The 22,980-nt window shown below is 32.3% G+C and overlaps 1 protein-coding gene across 1 annotated transcript in view; it reads right to left on the bottom strand.

The window, feature by feature from the left end:
* Nucleotides 1–22,980, bottom strand: part of LOC129756685 (LHFPL tetraspan subfamily member 3 protein) — a 73,820-nt gene that overhangs the window by 19,250 nt on the left and 31,590 nt on the right. Inside the window, exons 3-4 of the mRNA XM_055753626.1 lie at nucleotides 19,618–19,751; nucleotides 18,958–19,084 (exon numbers count right to left, since the gene is read on the bottom strand). Of these exons, the coding sequence (XP_055609601.1) occupies nucleotides 18,958–19,084; nucleotides 19,618–19,751 (261 nt within the window). The remainder of the gene's footprint in view (nucleotides 1–18,957; nucleotides 19,085–19,617; nucleotides 19,752–22,980) is intronic.

Below are 22,980 nucleotides of genomic sequence, written 5' to 3'. Positions count from 1 at the left end.
TTTGTCATTTTTGTCATTTTTGTCATTGTTGTCATTTTTGTCATTTTCGTTATTTTTGTCATTTTTGTCATTTTTGTCATTATTGTCATTTTTGTCATTTTTGTCATTTTTGTCATTATTGTCATTTTTGTCATTTTTGTCATTTTTGTCATTTTTGTCATTTTTGTCATTTTTGTCATTTTTGTCATTTTTGTCATTTTTGTCATTTTTGTCATTTTTGTCATTTTTGTCATTTTTGTCATTTTTGTCATTTTTGTCATTTTTGTCATTTTTGTCATTTTTGTCATTTTTGTCATTTTTGTCATTTTTGTCATTTTTGTCATTTTTGTCATTTTTGTCATTTTTGTCATTTTTGTCATTTTTGTCATTTTTGTCATTTTTGTCATTTTTGTCATTTTTGTCATTTTTGTCATTTTTGTCATTTTTGTCATTTTTGTCATTTTTGTCATTTTTGTCATTTTTGTCATTTTTGTCATTTTTGTCATTTTTGTCATTTTTGTCATTTTTGTCATTTTTGTCATTTTTGTCATTTTTGTCATTTTTGTCATTTTTGTCATTTTTGTCATTTTTGTCATTTTTGTCATTTTTGTCATTTTTGTCATTTTTGTCATTTTTGTCATTTTTGTTATTTTTGTCATTTTTGTCATTTTTGTCATTTTTGTCATTTTTGTCATTTTTGTCATTTTTGTCATTTTTGTCATTTTTGTCATTTTTGTCATTTTTGTCATTTTTGTCATTTTTGTCATTTTTGTCATTTTTGTCATTTTTGTCATTTTTGTCATTTTTGTCATTTTTGTCATTTTTGTCATTTTTGTCATTTTTGTCATTTTTGTCATTTTTGTCATTTTTGTCATTTTTGTCATTTTTGTCATTTTTGTCATTTTTGTCATTTTTGTCATTTTTGTCATTTTTGTCATTTTTGTCATTTTTGTCATTTTTGTCATTTTTGTCATTTTTGTCATTTTTGTCATTTTTGTCATTTTTGTCATTTTTGTCATTTTTGTCATTTTTGTCATTTTTGTCATTTTTGTCATTTTTGTCATTTTTGTCATTTTTGTCATTTTTGTCATTTTTGTCATTTTTATCATTTTTGTCATTTTTGTCATTTTTGTCATTTTTGTCATTTTTGTCATTTTTGTCATTTTTGTCATTTTTGTCATTTTTGTCATTTTTGTCATTTTTGTCATTTTTGTCATTTTTGTCATTTTTGTCATTTTTGTCATTTTTGTCATTTTTGTCATTTTTGTCATTTTTGTCATTTTTGTCATTTTTGTCATTTTTGTCATTTTTGTCATTTTTGTCATTTTTGTCATTTTTGTCATTTTTGTCATTTTTGTCATTTTTGTCATTTTTGTCATTTTTGTCATTTTTGTCATTTTTGTCATTTTTGTCATTTTTGTCATTTTTGTCATTTTTGTCATTTTTGTCATTTTTGTCATTTTTGTCATTTTTGTCATTTTTGTCATTTTTGTCATTTTTGTCATTTTTGTCATTTTTGTCATTTTTGTCATTTTTGTCATTTTTGTCATTTTTGTCATTTTTGTCATTTTTGTCATTTTTGTCATTTTTGTCATTTTTGTCATTTTTGTCATTTTTGTCATTTTTGTCATTTTTGTCATTTTTGTCATTTTTGCCATTTTTGTCATTTTTGTCATTTTTGTCATTTTTGTCATTTTTGTCATTTTTGTCATTTTTGTCATTTTTGTCATTTTTGTCATTTTTGTCATTTTTGTCATTTTTGTCATTTTTGTCATTTTTGTCATTTTTGTCATTTTTGTCATTTTTGTCATTTTTGTCATTTTTGTCATTTTTGTCTTTTATGTCATTTTTGTCATTTTTGTTATTTTTGTCATTTTTGTCATTTTTGTCATTTTTGTAATTTTTGTAATTTTTTTTTTTTTTTTTTTTTTTTATTAAGGACCTTTTTGACATTCGGTCCTTTTGTCATTTTTTGTCATTTTTGTCATTTTTGTCATTTTTGTCATTTTTGTCATTTTTGTCATTTTTGTCATTTTTGTCATTTTTGTCATTTTTGTCATTTTTGTCATTTTTGTCATTTTTGTCATTTTTGTCATTTTTGTCATTTTTGTCATTTTTGTCATTTTTGTCATTTTTGTCATTTTTGTCATTTTTGTCATTTTTGTCATTTTTGTCATTTTTGTCATTTTTGTCATTTTTGTCATTTTTGTCATTTTTGTCATTTTTGTCATTTTTGTCATTTTTGTCATTTTTGTCATTTTTGTCATTTTTGTCATTTTTGTCATTTTTGTCATTTTTGTCATTTTTGTCATTTTTGTCATTTTTGTCATTTTTGTCATTTTTGTCATTGTTGTCATTTTTGTCATTTTCGTTATTTTTGTCATTTTTGTCATTTTTGTCATTTTTGTCATTATTGTCATTTTTGTCATTTTTGTCATTTTTGTCATTATTGTCATTTTTGTCATTTTTGTCATTTTTGTCATTTTTGTCATTTTTGTCATTTTTGTCATTTTTGTCATTTTTGTCATTTTTGTCATTTTTGTCATTTTTGTCATTTTTGTCATTTTTGTCATTTTTGTCATTTTTGTCATTTTTGTCATTTTTGTCATTTTTGTCATTTTTGTCATTTTTGTCATTTTTGTCATTTTTGTCATTTTTGTCATTTTTGTCATTTTTGTCATTTTTGTCATTTTTGTCATTTTTGTCATTTTTGTCATTTTTGTCATTTTTGTCATTTTTGTCATTTTTGTCATTTTTGTCATTTTTGTCATTTTTGTCATTTTTGTCATTTTTGTCATTTTTGTCATTTTTGTCATTTTTGTCATTTTTGTCATTTTTGTCATTTTTGTCATTTTTGTCATTTTTGTCATTTTTGTCATTTTTGTCATTTTTGTCATTTTGTCATTTTTGTCATTTTTGTCATTTTTGTCATTTTTGTCATTTTTGTCATTTTTGTCATTTTTGTCATTTTTGTCATTTTTGTCATTTTTGTCATTTTTGTCATTTTTGTCATTTTTGTCATTTTTGTCATTTTTGTCATTTTTGTCATTTTTGTCATTTTTGTCATTTTTGTCATTTTTGTTATTTTTGTCATTTTTGTCATTTTTGTCATTTTTGTCATTTTTGTCATTTTTGTCATTTTTGTCATTTTTGTCATTTTTGTCATTTTTGTCATTTTTGTCATTTTTGTCATTTTTGTCATTTTTGTCATTTTTGTCATTTTTGTCATTTTTGTCATTTTTGTCATTTTTGTCATTTTTGTCATTTTTGTCATTTTTGTCATTTTTGTCATTTTTGTCATTTTTGTCATTTTTGTCATTTTTGTCATTTTTGTCATTTTTGTCATTTTTGTCATTTTTGTCATTTTTGTCATTTTTGTCATTTTTGTCATTTTTGTCATTTTTGTCATTTTTGTCATTTTTGTCATTTTTGTCATTTTTGTCATTTTTGTCATTTTTGTCATTTTTGTCATTTTTGTCATTTTTGTCATTTTTGTCATTTTTGTCATTTTTGTCATTTTTGTCATTTTTGTCATTTTTGTCATTTTTGTCATTTTTGTCATTTTTGTCATTTTTGTCATTTTTGTCATTTTTGTCATTTTTGTCATTTTTGTCATTTTTGTCATTTTTGTCATTTTTGTCATTTTTGTCATTTTTGTCATTTTTGTCATTTTTGTCATTTTTGTCATTTTTGTCATTTTTGTCATTTTTGTCATTTTTGTCATTTTTGTCATTTTTGTCATTTTTGTCATTTTTGTCATTTTTGTCATTTTTGTCATTTTTGTCATTTTTGTCATTTTTGTCATTTTTGTCATTTTTGTCATTTTTGTCATTTTTGTCATTTTTGTCATTTTTGTCATTTTTGTCATTTTTGTCATTTTTGTCATTTTTGTCATTTTTGTCATTTTTGTCATTTTTGTCATTTTTGTCATTTTTGTCATTTTTGTCATTTTTGTCATTTTTGTCATTTTTGTCATTTTTGTCATTTTTGTCATTTTTGTCATTTTTGTCATTTTTGTCATTTTTGTCATTTTTGTCATTTTTGTCATTTTTGTCATTTTTGTCATTTTTGTCATTTTTGTCATTTTTGTCATTTTTGTCATTTTTGTCATTTTTGTCATTTTTGTCATTTTTGTCATTTTTGTCATTTTTGTCATTTTTGTCATTTTTATCATTTTTTTCATTTTTGTCATTTTTGTCATTTTTGTCATTTTTGTCATTTTTGTCATTTTTGTCATTTTTGTCATTTTTGTCATTTTTGTCATTTTTGTCATTTTTGTCATTTTTGTTATTTTTGTCATTTGTGTCATTTTTGTCATTTTTGTCATTTTTGTCATTTTTGTCATTTTTATTTTTGTCATTTTTGTCATTTTTGTCATTTTCGTCATTTTCGTCATTTTTGTCATTTTTGTCATTTTTGTCATTTTTGTCATTTTTGTCATTTTTGTCATTTTTGTCATTTTTGTCATTTTTGTCATTTTTGTCATTTTTGTCATTTTTGTCATTTTTGTCATTTTTGTCATTTTTGTCATTTTTGTCATTTTTGCCATTTTTGTCATTCTTGTCATTTTTGTCATTTTTGTCATTTTTGTCATTTTTGTCATTTTTGTCATTTTTGTCATTTTTGTCATTTTTGTCATTTTTGTCATTTTTGTCATTTTTGTCATTTTTGTCATTTTTGTCATTTTTGTCATTTTTGTCATTTTTGTCATTTTTGTCATTTTTGTCATTTTTGTCATTTTTGTCATTTTTGTCATTTTTGTCATTTTTGTCATTTTTGTCATTTTTGTCATTTTTGTCATTTTTGTCATTCTTGTCATTTTTGTCATTTTTGTCATTTTTGTCATTTTTGTCATTGTTGTCATTTTTGTCATTTTTGTCATTTTTGTCAGTTTTGTCATTTTTGTCATTTTTGTCATTTTTGTCATTTTTGTCATTTTTGTCATTTTTGTCATTTTTGTCATTTTTGTCATTTTTGTCATTTTTGTCATTTTTGTCATTTTTGTCATTTTTGTTATTTTTGTCATTTTTGTCATTTTTGTCATTTTTGTCATTTTTGTCATTTTTGTCATTTTTGTCATTTTTGTCATTTTTGTCATTTTTGTCATTTTTGTCATTTTTGTCATTTTTGTCATTTTTGTCATTTTTTTCATTTTTTTCATTTTTGTCATTTTTGTCATTTTTGTCATTTTTGTCATTTTTGTCATTTTTGTCATTGTTGTCATTTTTGTCATTTTTGTCATTTTTGTCAATTTTGTCATTTTTGTCATTTTTGTCATTTTTGTCATTTTTGTCATTTTTGTCATTTTTGTCATTTTTGTCATTTTTGTCATTTTTGTTATTTTTGTCATTTTTGTCATTCTTGTCATTTTTGTCATTTTTGTCATTTTTGTCATTTTTGTCATTTTTGTCATTTTTGTCATTTTTGTCAATTACTGACCTTAAAAATGTTTTTTGTTTAAATTGTTTAAATAATCGATTTTGTCAATTTGAAAACTCAAAGCTTAGAAAATTTATGCATGGAGGCTTAGAGACAACCTTTATCATATCTTTCCAAACAAATAATTAGCAAAATTGTTTTTGGATCATTTTACAAAATATTCATGGTCGCTTTTTACGTACAATGATGATTTTTTTTTCTTAGACTAATTGCTACGCAGTGGTGTTTTTTTTTTCTATTGGTGATGCTCGGTGATATAAATATGGAATTTTAAATTCTGCTCTTGTAGATACAATTTTTCTTTTAAGACATTTCATGCACTATTGAAAATTTAAATTCACAAGTAAAAAAATCTTCAAAAATTTATTATCACCCTCATTCTTTAATCCTAGCGATCATAGTTGAGCAATCTAATGTATCTTATAGAGAATTCGTTTTCGTGTGGTGGTGCACCGGGGCACTACCGGTAGTGCACTTTTTGCTGTTTTCATGCTCGTTTTCAGGATGGGTAGTCCACTGGTAGTGCACCATAAAGTGGACGGTGGAACACTCTGAAAATATTCGGTGTTGCTTGCGCTCTCACCAATACTATCATGAATTTTGACAGCACATGCTTCCCGATGTAAACAAATATCAGCTGGTTGGTTTATTTCTAAACCGTATAAATTGCGTTCGAGCTGTTTTTTTCTCTTTATTATCCCGAAGAACGGAAACTTGTTCCGGATTCAATACCAGTGCCGTTTCCAACAGAGGCGGAGAATTTCACCTGGATGGCACGTTCCAAAGCAAACAACGCTTCCAAGAAGAAATGTGCCCAGAAGGCTTGCTGCAATCAGTTCCAGGCAATGCCGAAAAAGAGCAGCAAATCCGAGTGCAATAAGGCCAATCCAAAGATCTGGTGGAATCGCTCTAATCGAAAAGTTTTCTTGTTCGGAAGGGTCCTATAACTTGGTCTCCACAGCAAGAAGCGTTCAGCTGCATCGAAGCTACTCTGCTTCGAGCTGTGCCTTAGGGTGACGATGCTCGGTTGCGCCAAGTCCCGGATTCCCACCCGTTGCCCTTCAAAAACGGTAGTTCGAGACTACACCCGCATTGGGAGCTTGAATTTCGTTTCGGTCTGTTAGCTAAATTTTCTCCCCCGATTTCCGCGATCTGAGTTCGCCAATTTGACTTCCAAGAATTTTTCTTTTGTCATCTGAAAACGGAAATAGGTACTCGAGGTATTTGCGAGGAATAAACGTTCAAAATACCGGAACCTTCAAGCTGGGGTAACTGCAGTCTAGCAGCAGCAAACATAGACCACCCAGAATCAGCTGGTATTGCAGTTATCATCAGAGCCAGAGGCGAATCTACCAAGCAAAATAAATCTGAAATCTTCACAATTCAACATAGTATATACTGCCCCTACTTTCATAACAGTCCCATATGCAAAAACACGCAAGCGAGAAAATCAGCTTTTTCTGTTTTGGAATACATTCTTTAATTATGACCACAAATTTCAGCATAAACGAAAATCGTTTGATGGAATGTGTTCTAGGTTGTCATAATTAATCGTAAGACCTGAAATTTTAGAAATCGGGCCATCGGTAACGTCGGGAGCACCATTTTATTCGTTACTAGCTGATTTACCCGGCTTTGCTCGGGTTTGCACACAAAATATAAATCAAAATGAGTCGTTTGACTTTACGAAATGTTGGTAGCTTTGTTGGTAGCTATGTTTAATATATTTATTTTGAGAAAATTTTACCCATGTTGTGCCATGTATGTAAGCTTTGGAAGTTTTGTAAGTGTTTTTCAAGTTTTGAATGAGAATATTTACTGTGTTTACCTTTTTCATATTTTTGAAACAGTTAGAGTTATGAGGTTCGTATCCATAGAAATTAAAAATAATTTACCATGAATGCTTTTTTATTTCATCACGAAAAACATTTTATACCCACCCTTTCTTGAAAGAAGTTTGAATAGCTTAGGCCTTCTATTTTTTTTATCTTCAAATGATTAAACTATATTTTTATCTTTCCCACCCCCACTAATGAAATCTCTTTTGGAGATGATCTCCTCGGACGCTATTTGCCAAATGTTCCCCCGTATGCTGTATTCAGGTTTTATTTGCCCAGAAAATTCTAAGAAGGCTTCCGAAACTTGCCGCAGCTCGTGGCTTTCAAGTCTTCGAAGCCAACGGCCAAGAGTTCGAATCCCAGTCACGGCATACACAGTAAACTTTTGTGGTTTAGTGGTTTAAGCATTTGTGAGATGCTAGCCATCATATACTCGAAAGGTGTACGCTTAGAATTAAGTAAAAGAAATCTCTTCGAGGAAACATTAAGTTTCATTGAGATCCTGTATGTGTTTGTATTTGGTTTTTTAAACTTGTTGAAGACTCATTTTTCATATTTTCAAATGGATGTGTACTTTTCGTTGTTTTTTCCACACCGTTTTATGATTAGTTTTTCTAAAATGTTCCAAGTTCCACTAAAAGTTTTTTGAAGTGATCTAAAAGAAATTATCTCGGAACTCAAATCGAGCATTTTATGATGTTGTAACAAAAGATTTTTTTTTCAATTTTTTCATTCTTGGAAAAAAAAAATCTCATTAATTATTGTGAAGAGTGATAAAGTTAAAAATTCTTGGAAATAATTTGATTGATTTCGCAGTACTTAACGGTTTAAGTTTTCGCATAATTGGATGGTAAAATTGAACACATTAATGATCAACAAAAGTCATAGATTGACGAAAAAATTGAATTGTATAAAACTTAAAACCTCACACTTAATTTCAAATAAAGTTTCTTGCGTTGGATTTGTTTTTTTTTTCAGATAATGCACGTTAAATTTTTAAGTCCTCCATTTAGATTTCTCGACGGCTTTCAAAGCATTGAAATCACAGCTCTCAACTCATAACTCTGAATTTAATTATTTTATGAAGAATTCTAAAAATACGAAAATGGTTGGTTCTATAAAGCTTGATTTTAAGAAAATAGCTTAATATGTTTTCAGCACACCATCCAAAATCATAATGAAGATAAATCATTGCATCCGTACTCCACACACTGTATATTTTTATAGACTCCAAAGCCCTGCAGCAGTGGAAGGGAGTATGTACTTTAAAAAGGGAGTACTTTAATTCAAGTCAATACATACTTTACAGGTTAGTTGTATTTTTCAATCCGAAATGTTAGCTCATTATTGCATCCAAAAATCTCGTACCAATCCGGTACCATGTGCATTCAGCAGTAGAAGGTACAAAAAACACCCGCCAAAATTTCCCCTTTCCAATCTTTAACGCTCAGCAAGCATTGATTTGCTTTCCAGTACACGTGAACTCTGGATAGTCGTTTCTTACGCCCGGCCCATGGTGATGGTGAAAACAACCCGCCAAAGGAAACGAAAATCGGCTGCCAAATGGGTGCCATGACTTTTGATTTGTGAGAATAAAAACGAAAGTTGTATGGGAGGGTCCCTTTTCTTAGGTGGGAGGGGCTCAGAACTATAACTAAAACCTTACCCTGGTCCAAATACATCTCTGTACCAAATTTCAGGCTGATCGATTAAGCGGTGTCGATTTGTATAAGGTGCATACAAACAAAAAAACATATATAGTCCAACTCATCTTTATATATTAGATGGACAAGCATATTTGAGACCTTTTTCAAATCTACTCGCAAAACAGTCCCATACAGAATATGTTTTGCTAACCAAGCTACTTTCTAAGACTCAAATTTGATTATTTTGAACTTCTAAATGCAGTTATCAGAAAAAGAAACATACTTTTGGAAAAATATCGTGAAATTTACATTGTAAGTTGAATATTTTTACGGTTTTGATTGCATCTGTTAGTTTTTTGCTCAGGAAGACTTTCCTTCCTTCTTACTGGCCTGCCTTCGAGAACTAGTGTACATAATTTGACATCTAGTGAGTTTAAATCTTTTTTAAATGATTCAAAGCAATAAATCAAAGACTATTTCGCCGAAAGAAGCATTGAAAAGTAACCAAATCCGTGGTATTTCACATATGGGACTGTTATGCGGGTATATTTCATATGGGACAGCCACAAGTTGATATTTTTTTCGAAATTTCTAGAACAAAATCTCGTTTTTTATTGTTTCATATTGAAGCCCTATGTTCAAAATGACGAACTGTCAGGTTAGATGAAAAATGACGAAAATTCATATGGGACTGTTATGCGAGTAGGGGCAGTATAAATTCATGCTAAAATTTTCATATTATTTAAAAGATAATGATCAACTAAAGTTAAATTTCATTTCAATTTTCGAAGTCAAACGAAAACAAATACCAGCTGTAATGGATTTTTGACAGCTTGATGTTTTCTGTTGACACTGCCGATTTCACGTACACCAACAAAGGTGGGTGCGAAACTCGATTCATGCTCGTTTTCATCGTGGAAGGTGCAACACTTTCGGGTGGTGAAAACAAATACGGTATTATTTATTACGTGTAACGATCCGATTTCATCTGGATGTATCCTATCCGCAAGGAAAGTAAAAGCCAGATTTTCACTTTCCTTTCCGAGCACTTTCACTATCAATAGTAACAACGCTCAATGCTACACTTAAAAGCACAAAAAGTACCCGCAATTTCTAAACCAGTTCCAATCGTACAGCTGGAGCTGGAGCTGGATTAGTGGACATTGCTCGCCAACAACGATTTGCAGCGCTTCCATCCCGGGAAATCTAAACGATGAAGTTGGTCCATGTAATGTAGGTGAAAATGGTTTTTCGTACCACCACGATTACTGCAACGGCCATAAGTTACTGGTGAGCAAGTTCACTGGTGTTATGATAATAGGGGTACATTATTCAGGTTTTTTTATACCAGTTACAATGTTGCTAAAGGTCGATCAGTTAAGGGGGGGGTAGGGTCTAACACTTTCAAAAAATCGATTTTTTTATTTTTTTATTTTCTTACTGTAAAACATTTCAAGAATGTTGTGTCAAATTTTCAAGTCAATTGAAGCAAAACTGTAGAAGTTATAGGCCTTTATCTCCTCCTATCTAATACTGCAAGAAAGCAAGAGCAGAAACTTCAAACGCGTTTTTCTCGAAAGCACATTTTTAAAGTCCGTGGACATCGTCATTTGAGAACTAGTTATCCGATTCTTTTCAAATTTGGAACATATTTTCTACATATAAAATACCAGACCCCAACGTTTTTCTTTTTTGATTTTTTTACTTTGGGGAGGTTTTAGAGGTGAAAAATGGCGGATTTTTAAGTGAAAAATCGTTGTTTTTACTTCAAACAGCCACAAAAATTTCATAAAAATATTTATAAGTTAAATAAAAACGTTGGGGTCCAGAAAAACATCTATTTAAAATATTTTGCTCTGATTTTTTGAATTCAGATGATTCTGTGCTGAGATACAGTGTCCACCGCAAATTCTGTTTTCTAAAAGGCATCCTCTAAAATGCTCCGTCACCGGCTCATTTTTCAATATTTTTCTACGAAAAAATTACTAAATGTTCTTTTAACAATGCTTTGTATAATGCAAAAAATTTGAATACATTTGTTTGAACGATAGCTCTAGAAAAAAATCGTGAAAATGGTGTTTTTTATACCCGTTAGACCCTACCCCCCCCTTAAGTACACATCTTACAAATTGGGAAACTTTTGTCTTTTTCAAGATACAAGAAACAGGTACAAAAACTTTTTGTGATCCAGCGGAAGACATTGTCACATACAAGCTAAAGGTATCTGAATTTTTTATTTTTAAAAATTGCTCCAGCTATTCACACAGTGGACCTGATAACCAAGTACAAGTTCATCGTCTTATTAAAACAACGTTGCGAACTTTTTCATGTAATTAGAAACGAAACTTAGCATAAGATAACAGAATCAATTCCGGGAGTAGGTAGTTTCTCTCTTTTGTCTCTTCGGGTCAGACCGGATCTCAACGACGAGTATCCGTTTGATAATGACCCACTTTTTGGCTCACCCCCAGTCATCCCCCGTCTTGATGCCTTTCTCCACGCGAGATACGACGATATCAGTTCCGTCCCCACAGAAATTCAGATGCGGGGCTGCATGAATCACGCAAGCAAGGCCGATCGTGAAGAATAACTTTCTTCAGTTTTCTCTCGCCCGATGGCGTTCGGGGAGTTTTCGACGACGTCGACGACGGCGTTGAACTTCAATCCATGGGGACAACCTACAGATGGCAGAGCTTAGGCTCAGGCATCGAAACCGGTTCTGATTTGCAGAGCCAGCGAAGAAAAGTTTGTTTTCCTTTCGTTTGAACCTAGGGTGGGTTACAGTTCTTGGAGCTTGCAATTTCAGATCGTACTGGAACACCACCTTTAAGCTTGAAAGTGAGTTGCCGACCCTACTTTATGAAATGTGATCAGGTACGGTTTCGGAAGTGAGAGAGTTTATGCTGTCGATGGCGGGATGTCGTCATTCACATGATATGCTAATAGAATAACAGTGTAGCTGAGTGCCAATTGATTGCAAGGTGCCGATGACAATGGGCTTGATATGATCAACGTTGTGTCTCCATACCATGAGCTGCCTTATGAGAAATAATAACGGTGAAAATATGCAATTAATTCTTGAAATAGAAGAAGAGAAAACCTTAGAGCTAATTCAACAACTAACAGTCGAAATGATAACAAAATTTTACATTGAAAGCAAATAATATTTAAGATTGAAAAAAGATTACGACTCTCGATTTTTCACTCAATCCCAGCAGCTAAAAAGTAAACAGAAATGTTATCGATAGTTTGAACCCCTCAATTTATGCAACACATAATTATTTTCTTAGATTTAAGAATGGATAATGGAAAACACATAGCTAAAGAAAAGCTTGTACCAGGTACCACTCCAATCGGGTCGATTTATTTTATTTACAGCAGCGCATCTAGAAAGTTGTCATGCCGAGAAATTAATGAAAGCATTTTGAGAACTTAATTAGGTTTGTTCATGAAGTGGTGAAATTTTTGTCAGCATTGGTAGGTACATGCGTTTAAAAGTTGTCCAAGATGGAACGCGAGAGGGGAAAAAGAATTCTGCACAACCACGTGACAAACCCTATATGGCCATGAAGAATGATCGCCAAGGCTTTCAAACTTCCGAAATCGACAAATCCCGGCAATTTGATCTTGCTAACCTTAAGAGGAATGGTCCAGATAGGTTCAAATTAGTTTTCGCGGATAAATTTGCCTGTAAGTTGATGATGAGTAAGCTAAGTTATATATTTGACTATTGTAAATCCGGCTTTTGAAAGAAAACTAAAGTTTTCATAACTGGAACAGCTATGTACGGACAAGTTTACAAAAACAAATACTTTCAAGTTTTCCAATTCCTTAAAAATTATTGAAAATAAAGAAATAAGGGTAAGTGAGCTCTATTTTTCATGATCCCTTTCTTGGCATGTCAGACTGCCTTTACATGTTTTTCAGGTCCAAATTAAGTTCAAAATTTTGAATACACTTTTATTCCGAAGAGAATAAGCTTAGCTCACGTCATTCTGTCAGTGTCCTTATGTTCAGAATAATCATCGAACTGTCAATCGAGTATTGTTAGTGAAGATCTATTTAAGATTGCTGGTGACCAAGAACTGGGTCATCGAAACGGCTAAAAATTGAAACGGCGGCCAAGGATTTTGAGCACCGCCCTTACTGGCAGTTATCTCACAATTTATAAAGTTCCATACAAAAAACAAATTTTTGTTAAACTTTTACAAACTTAGCAGGTAAATTTTTCTAATGATGTTCTATGATGCACGTAACAGGAAGGTTAGAATGTTGAGAAAAAGTTTTAAACATGCCTTAGGTGTCAAGATGGGGTTCAATTACCCTAACAGTAGAACTGATTTTCGACCTGATTTTCGTGACTATTCCGGATCATAATTCAGAAATTATCCTAAAATGCATCTACTGGTCACATTCAAGAATGAACAAATTACTGACTTGTGTTCAGTTTACAAACTGTTGCTTCTTCTTAATTGTTTCATTAATTCATTTCCATAACTTTTATTTCTATTCAATATATCCTGCTTATCATCTCTGCAATGATCTTTGGCAAAAATTAGCTTGTTTTGAAGGAAACTTGAAAACTAACAATTAGTATGAATTTATATATTTGAATTTTATTTGGGCTTGATTTGGAAAAAATATTCTTACAGTAAGAATTTAAGCATAGCAAATGATGAAATGATGAAGCTTAGTTCATTTAGAAAAAGGACAATTACGAATGCGTGTATCTAAAAAACCATTCGTTTAATCGAAATACTTTCTATGAAGGAATTAAAGGTAATCTTAGGATAATTCATGAAAAAATTCGAAAAAATGATTTATCGTTTTTTTGTAAGAAATATTTTATCTACTTTATTCTTGATATCTCCCATCGGCCGGCGAACACTTTTTTCAGTCATGTTTTTGATCAGTTTTTCCCACTTATACCTCAACCAATCTTCATTTTTGGTGGCTGCATCCACCTCCTTCAATTTTTGCTATTTTTTGGTCAAATACTTCTCTTTTTAAAGAAAATGAGGGCAATTTGATGGATTAAGCTGTTGCGAAATTATCAAAACTTGATTATTTCTGTGCTACTAGAAAACATTTTTACTGGAACTTCTATGTATGTATGTATGTATGTATGAAAACCCACCAGTGGCTGATAGGTCTTTCGACCCGAGGCGGTACGGGAAGTCTCGACCGCACATTCAAATATTGTTAATGCCTAACTTATCAACAATAATTGCAGCACAACCAAGGGGTCCGTTACCACTGCACAGTGGTGCAGAACATCAATCTAGCTGTACGAAATTAATAGCGCCCAGGGATGAAGAGATAGACATTTGATGTCTTCAGCAACATTGTTCAGTTTTACATATTCTAGTATCAAAATTTTTGCCGAGGGGTCCACCGATAGCGAGATAAAAATGCTAACTTTTTTGTTTTTCAAATTAGGGCTTTGATGTCTTCGACAAAGTTGTTTATCTGATCAAAATACATAAGTTTGTTGAATATGTCAAAGTTCTGTCACATGACCCTCAGAAGTTACAGTCAAAGTAAAAAAAAATCTCTTGAAAAAACAGTTTTTTGAACCTGACACGTTGTATATTGGATAAAATGGTTCGCTGTCTTTGAAACAAAGTTGTAACAAGCCACGATCTACATTTGTCTCATACATTATGATGGGTTTAGAAGTTGCTGAAGCTCTATAGAAAGCATTTAGTGTATTTTATTGGCAATTTTGGAAGGCTCACCCATCAAAAAGTGCACATTTTCGCAACATCCCCTTTTTTGTGATAATTTTTGGTGATAAGCGGAACCATTTCCATTTGAAATTAGCGCGGAAATCGGTGGAACTAGTAGAGATTTGAATGATTGAAAATACACATTTTATGTAAAAATGACCTATTTTACTTATAGAAAAAACGTTAAAACATTTAATTTGTTCATGAAGTGTTGCAGTTTTCTTATATATATTTTGTTTGATAAAAACGCATTCAAATTCGATTAAAACTTATGACTCAACGAAAAGACAAAAGCAAATTGCTTGTAAGATTGATTACTTGGATACAGTTACTTGGAACCAGTTATAGCAGTTATATTGTAATGGCAAAATTCTATAATTCAAATACTTATTTAGTGCTCTACTAAATTTAACAGATAAGTTCCATTCATCTTTTGGGGTTTAAATGATTTGAAAAATTGAATTGAAATGTCTTTTAATAAAACAAAATATATAAAAGAAAACTGCAACACTTTATGAACAAATTAAATGTTTTAACGTTTTTTCTATAAGTAAAATAGGTCATTTTTACATAAAATGTGTATTTTCAATCATTCAAATCTCTACTAGTTCCACCGATTTCCGCGCTAATTTCAAATGGAAATGGTTCCGCTTATCATCAAAAATAATCACAAAAAAGGGGATGTTGCGAAAATGTGCACTTTTTGATGGATGAGCCTTCCAAAATTGCCAATAAAATACACTAAATGCTTTCTATAGAGCTTCAGCAACTTCTAAACCCATCATAATGTATGAGACAAATGTAGATCGTGGCTTGTTACAACTTTGTTTCAAAGACAGCGAACCATTTTATCCAATATACAACGTGTCAGGTTCAAAAAACTGTTTTTTCAAGAGATTTTTTTTACTTTGACTGTAACTTCTGAGGGTCATGTGACAGAACTTTGACATATTCAACAAACTTATGTATTTTGATCAGATAAACAACTTTGTCGAAGACATCAAAGCCCTAATTTGAAAAACAAAAAAGTTAGCATTTTTATCTCGCTATCGGTGGACCCCTCGGCAAAAATTTTGATACTAGAATATGTAAAACTGAACAATGTTGCTGAAGACATCAAATGTCTATCTCTTCATCCCTGGGCGCTATTAATTTCGTACAGCTAGATTGATGTTCTGCACCACTGTGCACTGGCTTGGGATAGGTTTGACTCATCTTACTTCCTTCCAACTGTTCGAAATAATTCAAGAATCCTGAAAAGGTACCTTAGTAACCTACTCATGATTCAAAATTTGCCGAGATACTCCGGCTGGCTTGAACCCACAATCCATTGTATATCAGTTTTCCGATCGTTTGATGTCCTGTCCATTCCCCCCACAAACCCCATAATAGAGTTAAGCTATTTAACATGTAGTTATTTAATCATTGATCATCATTCAAACTTACCATACCATCAATACAAAAGAAATTATCACGAATACCTATCTTTGTGTAACAATCTTCCAGGTCACAGTAAGCCGTGATTTAGACGACATCTAGAAAACCGCATGCACAGTAAAGGAAAACAACTGTTTCCAAACCATCACAAATTTTGGTTTAAGAAAGTGATTATTTAAACATGCAAATGTCCACACATACTGTTTCCATACTTGCACCCTTGACTTCCCTTGTGAGCGGTGAAATATGCTGCCACATAATCGTCGAACCTACAAGCTTCCATTATCAAATAGAACCTCTTTCAGGAGAGCATTGCACCAGCTCCCACACAAATGTTTTTCTTTTTCAAAGAAAATGTTTTCAAGATCTCATTAAAGTACCTTCTCTAGGCAACTTTCTCTCCTTTCTATGAGCGGATCAAAACGAAATAATTTTCCAAGAGTCACAATTTTAATTTTCAGCACCATTTTCGATGGAATCCAGGGAAGAAATCATCCGAAATTTATGGGAACAATTTATTATACAGTAATTTTCTTTTTGACCAAACTCTTGGCGGACTTTTCTTAGAAAACAGTGACAGATTTGGGGGCAAATCACTAACGAAAATGGCTCATTCAAAAGCTCACCCACGCTGGGGGAATAAATCGTTTCACTTATAACAATACCACTATCACAACATCACAACCAAAAGTAAAGCGTCCGAAAACAAACTCAAAAATATTTATTAAATCATTATGATTAAAAATTTTTACGGAGTTCGATGAAAACGCGTGCGATGCTCGAAGGTCATCGCCTACTTCTCCCAAAACATTTTTACTGGAACTTCTGCTGACAAAATCTGACAAAAACGAAGAAAAACCATCAAGATCGTAGGTTGCGAATCATATGAACAAGAGTACTATTTATAAGCTTAAAAAACAGCGATAAACAAAGTTTTTGTTTTGAAAATTGTTATTTTTTTTACAGAAGCAGAGTCTTGGCAAATCATTATTTTTCATAAGTTTTATCGTCCATTCGCAATTACTTGTCTAATTGCCTCAGTACCGGCTATACAGCATAAGAGCTTTGAAACTAGCAAAAATTTGTTGCTTGAGGTTAGGTTCTTCAAAATTAAAAATTCTGGTATGAGCCTTGACTTCCCGGATGACCCTTAACAGTAGTTGTCGATCATGTGCTTCGCTCTAACGCATGACTTGAACTTTGTGGACATTTTAAACAGTGTTTGCATACTTTTCCACCAGAAATTTTTTGAAAAATCAACGGTTTTACCAGATATCGATTTGATAATGATGCATTTTGAAGGAAACTGTGCAAAGTATTTTTTTCTTTTTCTTTTGCATCGTAAATATCTTATCAGAAATATGAATGAAAGCAATAATAACAATTTTTTCTGAAAACATTAAAGATAACTCCAACGGGCTTTGTAACGAAAGTGCATTTTTTATATCATCGGGCTTGTGATATAGCTCAGTTGGGAAAACAGTTGCCTCCTGAGCCGATGTTTATGAGTTCGAGCCCAAGAGTAAACATCGGACACATCGAATCGTTGATATAAAAGTTGTTAAAGGATGTTTAAAATGACTACAGAAGTTTTTCGATCTTAACACGCTCAAAAAAAAATCGCCGCGATAATGGCGAAACTGTGAATTTTTCCAAAGTTAAAACTAAGTTGAAAAAGTATATTTTTATCGTCTTAAATGATAATAATGTCTTAAGTAGTGGATTCATTTTGTATCAACAAATTTTGATCATTAGATGTATTCATTTATGTTTACTAAACACAAAAGACAGTTCAAATTATTCTTCTCTATAGCAATTTTAGGATTTTTCTTGAAGAAACACCAAGTTTAATATAAATTTCATAGTGTTCATCCAATTAAAGCAAATTATTTCGTTTTTATGGAAATTTCAGAGTCATTATCTCTTATGTTAATTGAAACAAGATTTCACAGAAAACGGCATCAACAAATTATATTCTGCAAATTGACGTGTTTTTTCACTCCGCCGCGTTAAAAAGGAAAGATTTTTTGGGGTTAGTGGATAAAGCAAAGTGATCAATAATTGTGCCCGACCCGATTCTCCGTTGATTTCATCCAACTGCAGCAGTTGACATCGTTGAATAATCCGCTGCAAGAGAAAACACAATTCCTACTTCAAAACTAGGTGAGTTTGTTCCATTATCTTTCTCATTCATTTATTCTGAACCGATGTTCTAATCCGGGAGTTTCTACCTAAGAATTCTCAAAATTGGAATATTCTTAAATACCGTTAATTGATTTATAAAGAGATATGAGGTGATTCCTCGCATTTGCGGGGAGCGCAGAGGAGTTTTTTTTTCTATTGCAACCTACTTTTCATCTAGAGAAGTAGAATTTCGGAAACATTTTCGGGTTTGATTTATAATGATGTGTTGTGCCGACTTACTGTGAAAGTCAGAGAACCTAGTAATTTAATGACCTTGGAATTAATAGTAATTGAAATTACTATAATGTTTTAAAAATAAGTGGCTGGAAGCGTCCAGGTTTAAAATTTGCGATATTCACCAAAGTTTTCATTTCTACAGAAAGTCAGAGGTAAGTTTTTGGATAATATGGATTGAGTATGTCAATGTTTTTTTACATCTCCAATGGACAAAATCCTCACATATCTTTCGTTTTATATTATAAGAAGGGCGTTTAAAAAATGTGATGTCTTCAAAAATCATAATTTACAAAAATGAAAGGAGGAGGGGGGTTTCAGCGTTACGTAATTTTCATAGGGGATGCCGCCCAAGCTGATTCGTCACATCACAGCACGTTGAATGTACCCGATTATAATTGGTTCAAAAGCTCACACCCAACGGCGGGTAAGTGCACTGTAAACTGTAAACCCCTTCATGTCAAAACTTACCGGAAAGCATTTGCATCCAGCCGCAGATGTGGAAGACGGTCGTCGATTTCATGAGCACCATCAGCAGAAGACAGCAAATTGCCAACACAGAAGTCGCCACAGCTAGGCCGCAAAATACGGTGGCCACCTGTTGGGATAAAAGAAAAGATGATGATGATGATGGGAACCATTAGAACTGCACGTAAGACGCTAAATCTTGGAAATAAGGAGATAAATAGAGACGCCTAACAAAAACCTAAGGCATAACGATAAATTACTTCTAGTACGAAAAGGTAGGTACTCTGCCTGAATAAGTGATCCCTAACAATGGCTCTCCAATTATACTTGAGAAAAAACAGCTAGGTATGCTAGATGAAACCTTCCAGCGAGCGTGGAGACTTTGGGATAGAAAATTCACACCTTCTTACTTGGAAAAGTGGTTCACTTTAAAAGCTAACGGGTGCTACTCGAGTTAGCTCAGGTAAAAAGAAAAAACTTCTATCTAACCTATATTTGCCGCGAGCCATCACTAGCGAAGGAAGATATCATGGAATGCCTCGGGTTAACTGTACAAAATGAACAGACCCCCGAAACAAAATATGTATGGCGAAAAACGAGTGTGCACTTAGGTATATGTGCCTAACTACGAGTAGATAGATATGTATAGGCCCAGAAACAAACCTGAAATGCGATCGAGTGCATCGCGAGCAGATCTTCCAACTTTCCACTACAGCTGTCGTTGAGGTCATCTTTCTGACAGATTTGCCAAAGGCCTAGGCGACCACCGGTATCGGAATCCGAATCGCCGACCCATTCTGAAAGTAGAGAAATTTAAAACTTGAGTATGATAAATTTTTTAGAACTAGTTTTTGTATAGTAAAAAATTTTTTTTTCTTCATCTATAGGGGGAACTTGTCTACTACCGGACACTTAAGGTTTTTAGGCAACAACTTCAAAAATAGATTTTTATTAGTATTGGTTCATCTACTGATTTGAAGAGTATCAATATTATGATCACTTAACTATATTAGGAAAATTTTTATCTACAACATATTCAAGTGGTAAGAGAAATCATTTTATGTTAGTTTTTACCCAAAGCGTTGTCTATGGCCGGACACTACGAATTACTTCACCAAAGTTGTCACCAATGGAACAAAAACTTAGCGAAATGACTCTAATTACTTGCACAAGTCTTGTAAGTACATGTTTTTCAATACTGAACATTCTATGAAGCCATTTAGAATGAAACATTTGTTTCGAAAAACCTAGAGAAAAATTGTCTATGACCGGACAGCAAAATTAAAAGTTTTTTATTTTCGTTTTTGAATCCCTATCTTTTACTTATCATTTCAGGATGCTATAGAGATGAAAAAATAAAAGTTTCAAGTTAAAACCATGTTTAATTTTGAATATTTTCCTTTCCGGTCATAGACAACAATTTGGTGTCCGATCATAAACATATAGCTTTTTTAATTTTCCTAATATTTCCTTTGAACTTCCATTTTGTTATCTTATATCTACTGTGGCCGAAAGATAACCAATCAACGGTGACTTTCATGTGCAGTTCACAATTTACAAGCCGACAAAACAGACCACAATACAAATGCAAAGTTTAGGCGATCCTCTTCGTACTACTAGCAAAAGCTTGAGATGCCTATCATTGGTTTACTTTTTCAGATTTGATTACCATGGTTCTAACACCATATCAATCTACTATTTACTTTATTTCCATAGTGCTACAACATTACAATATTGCGTTTTCATCAGCATTTTTTCGACACAATGTAAATATTGATGTGCAAATATTTTCATCAAGACAGGAAATCTTTTCGTCTGTTTGTTTGTTCCCTATAATAACCGATTTGCGTGAAACTTGACAGGTGTGAGGATTGGAGGCCGTGGAAGGTTCCTATCATAGTTTGAGACAACAACCCTCTCACAGGAAGGGAGGAGAGGGCTTTCCAAACAAAAGACAATTGTTTGCATTACTCGAACCGATCAAGCAAATGGTACCAAATTTGGCATGGAAGTGCCTTTGGGTACAAGAAATATTTCTACAATTATTTGAGACCCTTCCTTCTTACCAATAGGAAGGGTGGAGGGAGTCTTTCTTAAATTCTTAAATCAAGCATTTTTTTTGTTTCGATTATAGTCGTTTTACCATCTTTATGGCATTCGCGACTTTATCAACGATACAGTTGGCGGATCGTTATTGAAAAACTATTCGGTACTACTGTGTTCGATGTTTACTCTTGGTTGTGAACTCGCGGACATCGGCTCAGGAGACAACAGACTTGCCAACTGAGCTATATCACAAGCCAACTGAAAAAAAATTGCATGGGATGGTATTAGGGCACGAGAAATGTTTCAATGAATATTTAGCACCTATACCTCCTTCCAGTAGTGGGAGGATATCAAGTGGGGAGGATGGCTTCCATACATTTTTTTTACATAACTGGAGAACTATTTAATCTAGCCAAAAGGAACCAAATTTGGCATGGGAGGGTATTTAAGAACAAGAAATGTTTTCATGAGTATTTAAGAACCATCCTGCTTTCCAATGGAGAAATAGGAGAGGGGGAGGTGTTCTTTATTACAGTGTTTCACATAACAGTAGAACAAATCGAGAAAATGAAACCGGATGGTACTAGGACTACGATGAATGTTTCCCTGAATCTTTGGTATCCCTATATTCTTCCAGTGGGGAGATAGGGGAAAAGAGGGGGCTACTGTATGATTTTTTACATGATTCGAAACTATTCAAACAGTTGGAATACGAGATATATTTCTATGATTATTTGAGACTTCTCCCTTCTTCCATTGAAAAGATAGGAAGGGAGGAGTGAGACTCCCATACAATTTTTATTGCATATCCCGAGAACAATTCGAGCAAATGGAACCAAGTTTGGCATGGAAACGTATTTGAGAACAAACAAGTTTTTTTATCGATATTTGGTACCACTTCTTCCTGTAAAGGAGTTAGGAAAGGGGCTCCTTTACAATTTTTACATAACTTGAGAATTTATCAAGCAAATGAAACCTAAATTTACATATGAAAGTATATGATACGAAACAGTTATATAGTTTTCTGAAACCCCTCCATTCTTTCATTGGGGATATAGCAAAGAAGTAGGGAGGCTCCCATACATCCTTTCGCACAACACGAGAACTTATCAAATAAATTGAATCAAACTTCATATGGAAAGAAGGGAGAAAGGAGGGGTTCCCATATAATTTTGTAGTATCGCTTCAGAACTTACTAACAAATGGAACCAAACTTGATATGAAAGGGTTTTTAAGTATGGAAAAATGGGTATGATTCTGAGAATCGCCTACCCTCTTCAAGTTGTGGGGGATGGAAAAGTGGAGAGGACCATATACATTTTTGGCATAAATCGAGCACTTATCAATCAAAAGAAACCATCTTTTATAAGAGAGGATGTTTGTTTACTAATAATTTGAGGCTCTCCTTTTTTCCAGGCCAGAGGAGGAAAGGAGGCAAATTTTTTTATATTTTTCTTGGCAAAACTTGAAAACTTATCAAACAAATGGAGCCAAATGTGTCATGTGACGTATTTAGATACAAATATTTTTTTTTATTAAAGTTCGTGTGCTCTCTTCACTTTGAAAGAGGGAAAAAGTTACCATCTTCTTTTTGGTAACATCATATGTGATGTAATTTTACAAATTTTTTTGGTCACACAAAATTCTTAACACGTGACTATTTTATGCATGGGTGAAAATGTATCAAATATTCAGAAGTTATAATTGAAAATTAGGTTTACGGTTCAAATAAGGTTTATTTTCTTATCTTGTAAACTCAATTAAAATTTAAGATTTGAAATTGGAGAATCTTCAACATATATATGTAAATTTGTCATGTTAAATAAAATGTCCAGCTGAATTTTTACCTGAGGATAAAAATCAAGTTTAACAAGTTACATTTCATTATTTTAATCCTGCAATTAAAGTTTTCACATTTAAATCTTATATTTTTCAAAATACAAATTCTTTTAAATGAACCCAAATCTTTTGATTTTTACC

This window comes from Uranotaenia lowii, chromosome 3, assembly GCF_029784155.1.
Source record: "Uranotaenia lowii strain MFRU-FL chromosome 3, ASM2978415v1, whole genome shotgun sequence".
Lineage (NCBI taxonomy): Eukaryota > Metazoa > Arthropoda > Insecta > Diptera > Culicidae > Uranotaenia > Uranotaenia lowii.
This window is presented reverse-complemented; position numbering and strand designations above follow the sequence as displayed.